Genomic DNA, 12,508 nt, shown 5'->3' with positions numbered 1-12,508 from the left:
GGCAGCGCACAATTGGCCCAGTGTCGCTAGTTAAATAAAATAATAATATATAGCAAGGGTTATCCTATATCCTGGTTTGAGGGGAGTAAGGGTGTTCTAAATGGGTTATTGTACAGGGAAAGGGGAGATACCTAATCAGTTGTCCAACTGAAATGTTTAACCTAACCCCTCTGAATCAGAGAGGGGGGGGGGGGGGGCTGCCTTAATCAACATCCACGTCTTCGGCTCCCCAGGGAGCAGTGGGTTAACTGCCTTGTTCAGGGGCAGAATGAAAGATGTTTACCTTGTCAGCTCGGGGATTCGATCTAGCAACCTTCCGGTTATTGGCCCAAAGCTCTAACTACCAGGCTACGGGACAAGAGTTCTATATGGAACCGTTTTCATCCCAGGGTTTCTTAAAATTATTATTTGTGGGGTGCAAAGGGTACTTTCAGGAACATAAAGGGGTTTCTCCTTTGTGTTTATTAGTAGAACATTTTGAGAAGAGTAGATGTCCAACTCTTCGGCGTCAGGATTAATTTACACTTCGATAAATGAAAAGCATATTTTACATACACGTTTACTATAGGTCACGTGACGACAGGCTATCAACAGGAAAATACCTTCACAGAAAATGCAATAGTGCCAACAATGCAGTCCTATCTTTGTATCACCATCTGCGCTGTTGTGTCGCCACTGCGGAGCGGAAGAAGCAGCGCTATTTCAAGCCAGTATTGAGGGGATTCGATTATCATGCTCGGGTTTACCCCAGTGATTGCATTCGTTTTGGAACCAAACTGCCTCTCGGGGGTGAGCCAGGTACCCAGGTCATAGGCCGTGGCGAAATAGTCTCAAAATAAAAATGAGGTAGCCAATTCTAGACTAAGCACGTGGAGTAGTGAGTAGGATTCTGTTTTCACATGCAAAAGTGAATGCTTAAAAGAAAATAAAAAATTAAATGCCTACCCACTGAATGATTTTATGGAAAATATATGTTGTATAATTCTGAACGCACCAAGCTACTTTATTATTAACAACATGACCAAGCGTCGCAGATTACTATTCGATTTTAAGAGGGCGCTTCTCCCTCACCACATTTGCCGGTTCACGGGAGATAAATCAGTTCACCCACGGTTCAGGTTAGTTGAGTCAGTCAGAAAGAGACTTCGGGATAGGCTGTTCGGATAGACTGGTCGTTCAGGATAGGCTGTTCGGATAGACTGGTCGTTCGGGATAGGCTGTTCGGATAGACCGGTCGTTCGGGATAGGCTGTTGGTTCACCGCAGCGCCACCAAACAACTGCGGCGTTAAACAAATGCAACACATTCGGTTGAGAGAAGGTTCCTACTTTTTTGTTAATGATCTGTCACAATATACATCAATATTGCAGAAACGGACGGTTATTTCAATGATAGCCGAAAATCCTCTTAACTTCTTGTTTTTATTCCAGGGTCGTTTTTAACGTGTTGAGTTAACTATAAGGAGAAAGACATGACTGAGTTAAGGATGAGAGGAAGAGGAGCGGATCCCGACAGCGTTAGTGGAAACATGGTAAGACACAGGACTAAGTGAAAATAGGTGTTTTGTCTCTTGTCGCGTGTTAAAGTTGTTGTACTTAGCGGGACAACGACGGACAACTTGACCTTATCCATTGATAATTACCATAGCTTGCTAATTTAACTAACATTGGCCAAATCATGGTCAATATTCAACATTAGCGAGCGAAATGGCTCTTGTGAATGTTTATATTGTCATATCTGCATTTATTTCAGAACTTCTTATTTTCTCCTGTAAAATTTCAATTTTTAGCAAATAGTGGTGTTATATCTGTTTCCCTGAAGACTTGCCTGACAGCCACACATTGCTATCTAACATGCTAGTATCGAGACTCTCAGCTCACACACACAAGTCACCGGGCGAAGGTGTCTTCTGTAAGGTTAAGATCCCCCGACGTTTCGGTCTGAACATTTTATGGTACGGTATCATTTACTGTACGCTTTTGGAAGCATAAGGACCATATCTTTCATATCAGCGAGAAATGCATTTCAGGAATAAATAAAAATGTTAAATTGACACACACCTTGATAAGGTCAGGGTTGGTTTATGGAAGACAAGAGGCAATTAACCAAATGATCTATCTAGCCTGTGGAAGCACCCATAGTTGTATGGATCTGTGCAAAACTGCTATAGTAAGTGTGTGTGGGGGGGGGGTTACATCCCTCGACTCCTTTTGTGTCAACAGACATCCCCTAATCAAAAAAAAAACCTGACTCATGGAGATTAAGTGTACAACTGGTAAATAGTCTCTGGAATTTCAGTCATATGTCTAGCTAGAAGCCAGGTAATTAATTCTAACTAACTGTCTGGAAGGATGAAGCTAACGTTGTACAGAGCCTGACCTCAGCAGGAGTAGTTGACTGAAATTAAGCTAGCTATAATCATAAATGTGGGCTACTATAAGTTATCATAACAAAATAACGTTGCTTTACAGAGAGTAGTGAGACGGACAGTGGAGAGTCAGACTGCAATGAAGGAGGCAAAGGAGACACACAGAAAGAGGCAGTATTGAAGCAAGCAGGGAGAGAGGTTCTACACAGAGAGACGAAGCAAGCAGGGAGAGAGGTCCTACACAGAGAGACGAAGCAAGCAGGGGGAGAGGTTCTACACAGAGAGAGGAAGCGTTGAAGCAAGCAGGGAGAGAGGTTCTACACAGAGAGACGAAGCAAGCAGGGGGAGAGGTTCTACACAGAGAGAGGAAGCGTTGAAGCAAGCAGGGAGAGAGGTTCTACACAGAGAGACGAAGCAAGCAGGGGGAGAGGTTCTACACAGAGAGAGGAAGCGTTGAAGCAAGCAGGGAGAGAGGTTCTACACAGAGAGACGAAGCAAGCAGGGGGAGAGGTTCTACACAGAGAGAGGAAGCGTTGAAGCAAGCAGGGAGAGAGGTTCTACACAGAGAGAGGAAGCATTGAAACAAGCAGGGAGAGAGGTTCTACACAGAGAGAGCGAGGTCCTACACAGAGAGGAAGTATTGAAGCAAGCAGGGATAGAGGTTCTACACACAGAGAGGAAGCATTGAAACAAGCAGGGAGAGAGGTTAGTACAGTAGTACAGTGGTTCCCAAACTTGGGGTCCGGGACCCATGTGGGGACCCCAATTTTTTTTTAAATAGTGTCCCATGAGAGAATCTTTAATCTTATCAAAAACAATGTTTCTCTTCAAATTGGTTTAGAATACATCATTTTAGGACCTTCAACCTGAGGGCCTTTTACACTGTCAGAATTTACTTTCATGTCATTATGTGTTGGGGCAGCCAGTGGGACCTAAAAAAAGTGTTATATAGTGATATATATATATATTTATTTTCCGCCTTTATTTCACCAGGTAGGCTAGTTGAGAACAAGTTCTCATTTACAATTGCGACCTGGCCAAGATAAAGCAAAGCAGTTTGACACGTACAACGACACAGAGTTACACATGGAGTAAACAAAACGTACAATAATACACACGGAGTAAACAAAACACAATAATACACACGGAGTAAACAAAACATACAGTCAATAATACACACGGAGTAAACAAAACACAATAATACACACGGAGTAAACAAAACATACAGTCAATAATACACACGGAGTAAACAAAACATACAGTCAATAATACACACGGAGTAAACAAAACGTACAGTCAATAATACACACGGAGTAAACAAAACATACAGTCAATAATACACACGGAGTAAACAAAACATACAGTCAATAATACACACGGAGTAAACAAAACACAATAATACACACGGAGTAAACAAAACATACAGTCAATAATACAGTCAAAACACAATAATACACACGGAGTAAACAAAACATACAGTCAATAATACACACGGAGTAAACAAAACATACAGTCAATAATACACACGGAGTAAACAAAACATACAGTCAATAATACACACGGAGTAAACAAAACATACAGTCAATAATACACACAAAACATACAGTCAATAATACACACGGAGTAAACAAAACATACAGTCAATAATACACACGGAGTAAACAACGTACAGTCAATAAACATACAGTCAATAATACACACGGAGTAAACAAAACGTACAGTCAATAATACACACGGAGTAAACAAAACACAATAATACACACGGAGTAAACAAAACGTACAGTCAATAATACACACGGAGTAAACAAAACATACAATAATACACACGGAGTAAACAAAACACAATGTCAATAATACACACGGAGTAAACAAAACACAATGTCAATAATACACACGGAGTAAACAAAACACAATGTCAATAATACACACGGAGTAAACAAAACATACAGTCAATAATACACACGGAGTAAACAAAACATACAGTCAATAATACACACGGAGTAAACAAAACACAATGTCAATAATACACACGGAGTAAACAAAACATACAGTCAATAATACACACGGAGTAAACAAAACGTACAGTCAATAATACACACGGAGTAAACAAAACATACAATAATACACACGGAGTAAACAAAACACACAGTCAATAATACACACGGAGTAAACAAAACACACAGTCAATAATACACACGGAGTAAACAAAACACAATAATACACACGGAGTAAACAAAACGTACAATAATACACACGGAGTAAACAAAACGTACAGTCAATAATACACACGGAGTAAACAAAACGTACAGTCAATAATACACACGGAGTAAACAAAACGTACAGTCAATAATACACACGGAGTAAACCAAACGTACAGTCAATAATACACATGGAGTAAACAAACGTACAGTCAATAATACACATGGAGTAAAACAAACATACAGTCAATAATACAGTAGAAAAAAAAAAAAAAAGTTTTATATACAGTGAGTGCAAATGAGGTAAGATAAGGAAATAAATAGGCCATGGTGGCGAAGTAATTACAATATAGCAATTAAACACCGGAATGGTAGATGTGCAGAAGATGAATGTGCAAGTAGAGATACTGGGGTGCAAAGGAGCAAGATAAATAAATAGAGTATGGGAATGAGGTAGGTACATAGCCCATCTGTAAACAGGTGCAGTGATCTGTGAGCTACTCTGACAGCTGGTGCTTAAAGTTAGTGAGGGAGATATGAGTCTCCAGCTTCAGAGATTTTTGCAGTTCGTTCCAGTCATTGGCAGCAGAGAACTGGAAGGAAAGACTACCAAATGAGGAATTGGCTTTGGGGGTGATCAGTGGGGGAAAAAAGTATTTAGTCAGCCACCAATTGTGCAAGTTCTCCCACTTAAAAAGATGAGAGGCCTGTAATTTTCATCATAGGTACACTTCAAAAAACAGCTCTACAGACTTCACTGTCATGGTGCCCAGTCAGTACACAACACTATGCTCATCGTGTCTTACCAGGATCAGATGGTGACAGAGGTATCAGCAGGGTCAGACAGCCAGGGAAGACCAGTCTACGGAGCTCAGATGAGTCTTGCAATTTATTAACAATACCAGTGAATGGATACAAAGTTCCTTCTTGACACCATCGGTAGGCTACAGTCTGGGATCTTGAAATAATGGTCATTTCAATTATTGAACCATTAATTATATTCTCATATAATATAATGTAAAAATGTACAGCAATATAATTCTTTGTCATGCCTCATCTTATGAGGATCAGATGGCGACAGGGGTCTCAGCAGGGTCAGGCAGCCAGGGAAGACCAGTCTGTGATGGAGAGGAGGTGAATATTTGCAGATACAACACTTTATTCTCTCTGTGCAGCAAACACTGGACAAGCCAGATGCTTCAAAGATTAAAACTATTTTAAGGGAGTCTGACAAACCTCCAAAGTTGATTTCTAAACTGTATCAAGGGTTGATAGAGACTTTTCCTGATGACACAAAACATGTAAAACAATATGTGAAGAAGACCTGGGAGACACTATTGATAATGATGATGATGATGAATAGATACAGCTATGTTTGAATGCCCAGTCATGTTCATATCATCTCAGACATAAATGACTGCAGTTTGAGACCATCGATAGAACATTGTATATGCCAGTGAAACTGAATATCTGAATATCATGCCCTCAGAAATTAAATGATTTATCGGGCGGTGTCAAGCAGAAATGGGACATATTTGTTATGGTCTTTGTGAAGGTTGACTGAATTCTGGCAAAGATGGTTATTTTATCTCAGCATGTCTACAGATTCTCCCTGTTTTTGTTTGCTATGGAAATGTTGATACTAGAGACTTATCTGAAGAAACGGTGTAACCTAGCGTTTTTAAAGCGGCTAAGAAATGCATTGCCATTTAATTGGAAGGTTGGATGTCCTCTCACAATGGATGGAAGAAAGGTCAAGTTACACTCCCGGTCAAAAGTTTGGATACAGCACAGAACGCAGTTCAATTGGGCCATCTTCTGCTAACTGGTTTCTATGGTAACATCTGTTCTTGTCAATTAATGTTCTGTATGATGTCATGTTTCATGTGGAGCCCAGGAAGAGTAGCTGATGCTACTCATTCCAGGGTTTTTCTTTATTTGTAATATTTTCTACATTATAGAATAATAGTGAAGACATCACAACTATGAAATAACACATATTTGAATCATGTAACTAAAAGAGTGTTCAAAATATATATATTATTTTAAAGAAAATCAGCCAACAAGTGCTCAGCATATGTGGGAACTCCTTCAAGACTGTTATAAAATCATTCCAGGTGAAGCTGGTTAAGAGAATGCAAAGAGTGTGCAAAGCTGTCATCAAAAATATATGTTTACTATGTGATTCCATGTGTTATTTCATAGTTTTGATGTCTTCACTATTATTCTTCAATGTAGAAAATAGTAAAAATAAAGAAAAATCCTTGAATGAGTAGGTGTGTCCAAACTTGACTGGTACTGTACATGCATACATACATGTAACTGCCAAAATAATGGAAACACTTGAGTAAATGTGGGATACAAAGTACTGTATATTGAATGTCACAATATAGGAGTAAACAAAACATACAGTCAATAATACACACGGAGTAAACAAAACATACAGTCAATAATACACACGGAGTAAACAAAACACAATGTCAATAATACACACGGAGTAAACAAAACATACAGTCAATAATACACACGGAGTAAACAAAACGTACAGTCAATAATACACACGGAGTAAACAAAACATACAATAATACACACGGAGTAAACAAAACACACAGTCAATAATACACACGGAGTAAACAAAACACACAGTCAATAATACACACGGAGTAAACAAAACACAATAATACACACGGAGTAAACAAAACGTACAATAATACACACGGAGTAAACAAAACGTACAATAATACACACGGAGTAAACAAAACGTACAGTCAATAATACACACGGAGTAAACAAAACGTACAGTCAATAATACACACGGAGTAAACAAAACGTACAGTCAATAATATAAACAAAACGTACACAATAATACACACGGAGTAAACCAAACGTACAGTCAATAATACACATGGAGTAAACAAACGTACAGTCAATAATACACATGGAGTAAAACAAACATACAGTCAATAATACAGTAGAAAAAAAAAAAAAAAGTTTTATATACAGTGAGTGCAAATGAGGTAAGATAAGGAAATAAATAGGCCATGGTGGCGAAGTAATTACAATATAGCAATTAAACACCGGAATGGTAGATGTGCAGAAGATGAATGTGCAAGTAGAGATACTGGGGTGCAAAGGAGCAAGATAAATAAATAGAGTATGGGAATGAGGTAGGTACATAGCCCATCTGTAAACAGGTGCAGTGATCTGTGAGCTACTCTGACAGCTGGTGCTTAAAGTTAGTGAGGGAGATATGAGTCTCCAGCTTCAGAGATTTTTGCAGTTCGTTCCAGTCATTGGCAGCAGAGAACTGGAAGGAAAGACTACCAAATGAGGAATTGGCTTTGGGGGTGATCAGTGGGGGAAAAAAGTATTTAGTCAGCCACCAATTGTGCAAGTTCTCCCACTTAAAAAGATGAGAGGCCTGTAATTTTCATCATAGGTACACTTCAAAAAACAGCTCTACAGACTTCACTGTCATGGTGCCCAGTCAGTACACAACACTATGCTCATCGTGTCTTACCAGGATCAGATGGTGACAGAGGTATCAGCAGGGTCAGACAGCCAGGGAAGACCAGTCTACGGAGCTCAGATGAGTCTTGCAATTTATTAACAATACCAGTGAATGGATACAAAGTTCCTTCTTGACACCATCGGTAGGCTACAGTCTGGGATCTTGAAATAATGGTCATTTCAATTATTGAACCATTAATTATATTCTCATATAATATAATGTAAAAATGTACAGCAATATAATTCTTTGTCATGCCTCATCTTATGAGGATCAGATGGCGACAGGGGTCTCAGCAGGGTCAGGCAGCCAGGGAAGACCAGTCTGTGATGGAGAGGAGGTGAATATTTGCAGATACAACACTTTATTCTCTCTGTGCAGCAAACACTGGACAAGCCAGATGCTTCAAAGATTAAAACTATTTTAAGGGAGTCTGACAAACCTCCAAAGTTGATTTCTAAACTGTATCAAGGGTTGATAGAGACTTTTCCTGATGACACAAAACATGTAAAACAATATGTGAAGAAGACCTGGGAGACACTATTGATAATGATGATGATGATGAATAGATACAGCTATGTTTGAATGCCCAGTCATGTTCATATCATCTCAGACATAAATGACTGCAGTTTGAGACCATCGATAGAACATTGTATATGCCAGTGAAACTGAATATCTGAATATCATGCCCTCAGAAATTAAATGATTTATCGGGCGGTGTCAAGCAGAAATGGGACATATTTGTTATGGTCTTTGTGAAGGTTGACTGAATTCTGGCAAAGATGGTTATTTTATCTCAGCATGTCTACAGATTCTCCCTGTTTTTGTTTGCTATGGAAATGTTGATACTAGAGACTTATCTGAAGAAACGGTGTAACCTAGCGTTTTTAAAGCGGCTAAGAAATGCATTGCCATTTAATTGGAAGGTTGGATGTCCTCTCACAATGGATGGAAGAAAGGTCAAGTTACACTCCCGGTCAAAAGTTTGGATACAGCACAGAACGCAGTTCAATTGGGCCATCTTCTGCTAACTGGTTTCTATGGTAACATCTGTTCTTGTCAATTAATGTTCTGTATGATGTCATGTTTCATGTGGAGCCCAGGAAGAGTAGCTGATGCTACTCATTCCAGGGTTTTTCTTTATTTGTAATATTTTCTACATTATAGAATAATAGTGAAGACATCACAACTATGAAATAACACATATTTGAATCATGTAACTAAAAGAGTGTTCAAAATATATATATTATTTTAAAGAAAATCAGCCAACAAGTGCTCAGCATATGTGGGAACTCCTTCAAGACTGTTATAAAATCATTCCAGGTGAAGCTGGTTAAGAGAATGCAAAGAGTGTGCAAAGCTGTCATCAAAAATATATGTTTACTATGTGATTCCATGTGTTATTTCATAGTTTTGATGTCTTCACTATTATTCTTCAATGTAGAAAATAGTAAAAATAAAGAAAAATCCTTGAATGAGTAGGTGTGTCCAAACTTGACTGGTACTGTACATGCATACATACATGTAACTGCCAAAATAATGGAAACACTTGAGTAAATGTGGGATACAAAGTACTGTATATTGAAAGCAGGTGCTTCCACACAGGTGTAGTTCCTGAGTTAATTGCAATTAAAATCCCATCATGCTTAGGGGGGTCATGTATAAAAATGATGGTCCGGCCATTATTTTGGCTACCATGGTAACCCTAACCCCAACCACAGAGCATGAGTAGTCAGTGAATGGTTTGATGAGCATTAAAACAATGTCAACCATATGCCGTGGCCTGCTGGTTACAGTTCTCCCTCCCCTTCACTGTGTTGTTTAAGACGTGTCTATGGAGACTCTGCAATGCTCAGGCCCTGCATTCAGACATTGATGCATTCAGACATTAATGCATTCAGACATTAATGCATTCAGACATTGATGCATTCAGACATTAATGCATTCAGACATACTGTCAAGCCAGTAGGTCTAAGATGAAGTTGCCCCCTACACGCTGATCCTAGGTCCCTTTTTTATTTTTTATTCCTCACCACTAGGATTGACTGAGGGGAAGCAGATCCTAGATCTGTGCCTATTTGAAGACCTTCACCCCGGAGTGCAGCTAACCACTGACAAGGTACAAATCTGTCGTTCTGCCCCTGAACAGGCAGTTAACCCACTGTTCCTAGGCCGTCATTGAAAATAAGAATTTGTTCTTAACTGACTTGCCTAGTTAAATAAAGGTAAAATAAAAACTGACGGCATGAAACTAAAGTCTAAATCAGTAGCTGAATGTGATTAGGCTTCCAGACTATTTCATATTCGTTGATGCCCTTTTTGTCAATGTTTTCCTCTTTCTTTCCAGAACCTAATAATCTGTGGTTTTGGTTTCTGTTCTTCTGAATGTTTTTCTGCCTACCTGGCAGTCAATAGGCTTGACCTTTTTCTCTGGATATTTCCCCAATGGCACCCTATTCCCTATATAGTACACTACCTTTGACCAGAGTCCTATGGGCCCTGATTGTAGTGCACTGCATAATGCAGTCATAGTCATTGGTGGGCTCGCGACAATCTGAAAGAATGTTTTCCTCAGTCAGTTGAATGCGGCGCTACTTCATAGAACCGTGGTTACATGAGTTGAATGCGCCGTTTACTTCATAGAACCGTGGTTACATGAGTTGAATGCGCCGTTTACTTCATAGAACCGTGGTTACATGAGTTGAATGCGCCGTTTACTTCATAGAACCGTGGTTACATGACATGAGTTGAATGCGCCGTTTATTTCATAGAACCGTGGTTACATGAGTTGAATGCGCCGTTTACTTCATAGAACCGTGGTTACATGAGTTGAATGCGCCGTTTACTTCATAGAACCGTGGTTACATGAGTTGAATGCGCCGTTTACTTCATAGAACCGTGGTTACGCGAGTAACCTTTTTAGCGTCTGGGACAAACGGAGCGGTAAAAGTAGTTTTTCTAGCGATGGATTTGGCTCTAGATTTTGACTGGTTGGAGCTATTACCAATTATGACCCTGAAAGATCCGACTCTGTCAGGAACACGTGTATTCCGTTTCCACCTACAAAGCTGCGCACGGCCCGTTTTTAGAAGGGAGAGTGATTCATCTGCGTAGAATAACTGAGGGAAATCAATTGATTCTCCACTAACAATGTCAGACTTCAGTGCAGCTTTTGACATTGTCGATTATAGTCTGCTGCTCGAAAAACGTCATGTTCTTACACCCCCTGCTATAATGTGGATAAAGAGTTACTTGTCTAACAGAACACAGAGGGTGTTCTTTAATGGATGCCTCTCAAATATAATCCAGTTAGAATCAGGAATTCCCCAGGGCAGCTCTTTAGGCCCCTTGCTTTTTTTCAATCTTTACTATCGACATGCCAGTTTGACTTTGAGAAAAGCCAGAGTGTCTATGTATGCGGATGACTCAACACTATACACTTAACAAAGAGTTGCAGTTAGTTTCAGAATGGGTGGCAAGGAATAAGTTTGCCCTAAATATTTCTAAAACTAAAAGCATCGTATTTGGAACAAAACACTCACTAAATCTTGTAATAAATCATGTGGAAATTGAGCAGGTTGAGATGACTAAACTGCTTGGAGTAACACTAGATTGTAAATTGTTATTGTCAAAACATTGATGCAGTAGTAGTTAAGATGGGGAGAAGTCTGTCCATAATAAAGTGATGCTCTGCCTTAACAGCACTATCAACAAGGCAGGTCCTACAGGCCCTAGTTTCTACCTTCTTAACAACACTATCAACAAGGCAGGTCCTACAGGCCCTAGTTTCTGCCTTCTTAACAGCACTATCAACAAGGCAGGTCCTACAGGCCCTAGTTTCTACCTTCTTAACAACACTATCAACAAGGCAGGTCCTACAGGCCCTAGTTTTGTAACACCTTGAATACTGTTCAGTCGTGTGGTCAGGTGCCACAAAAAAGGCAGCACGGTTGGCCCTTGGATGTGCACAGAGAGCTAATATTAATAATATGCATGTCAATCTCTCTTGACTGAAAGTGGAGGAGAGATTGACTTCATCACTTTTATTTATGAGAGGTATTGACATGTTGAATGCACTGAGCTGTCTGTCTAAACTACTGGCACACAGCTCAGACACCGATGCATACCTCACAAGACATTCCACCAGAGGTCTCTTCACAGTCCCCAAGTCCAGAACAGACAATGTACTACATAGAGCCATGACTACATGGAACTCTATTCCACAGTACTACATAGAGCCATGACTACATGGAACTCTATTCCACAGTACTACATAGAGCCATGACTACATGGAACTCTATTCCACAGTACTAGATAGAGTCATGACTACATGGAACTCTATTCCACAGTACTACATAGAGCCATGACTACATGGAACTCTATTCCACAGTACTACATAGAGCCATGACTACATGGAACTCTATTCCACAGTACT

The 12,508-nt window shown here is 39.7% G+C and overlaps 1 protein-coding gene across 4 annotated transcripts in view; it reads left to right on the top strand.

Moving 5' to 3' along the window:
* Positions 1-1,350: 1,350 nt before the first annotated feature.
* LOC115123851 (phosphatidate cytidylyltransferase 1-like) overlaps positions 1,351-12,508 on the top strand; it is a 56,470-nt gene continuing 45,312 nt past the window's right edge. For 2 of the 4 annotated variants that reach the window (XR_010465652.1, XM_065026901.1), the window contains exon 1: positions 1,352-1,530. Coding sequence is in view for 2 of the 4 variants with exons in the window: in XM_065026901.1 (XP_064882973.1) it covers positions 1,471-1,530 (60 nt within the window). In the remaining 2 variants the exon portion in view is untranslated. Of the gene's footprint in view, positions 1,531-10,112; positions 10,193-12,508 lie in introns of all 4 variants that reach the window. The other 2 variants (XM_065026902.1, XM_065026900.1) reach the window with 2 other exon arrangements.

Source organism: Oncorhynchus nerka, linkage group LG13 (assembly GCF_034236695.1).
Source record: "Oncorhynchus nerka isolate Pitt River linkage group LG13, Oner_Uvic_2.0, whole genome shotgun sequence".
Taxonomy (NCBI): Eukaryota; Metazoa; Chordata; class Actinopteri; order Salmoniformes; family Salmonidae; genus Oncorhynchus; species Oncorhynchus nerka.
The sequence above is the reverse complement of the archived record's forward strand: the minus strand, read 5'-3'. Positions and strand labels throughout refer to the sequence as shown.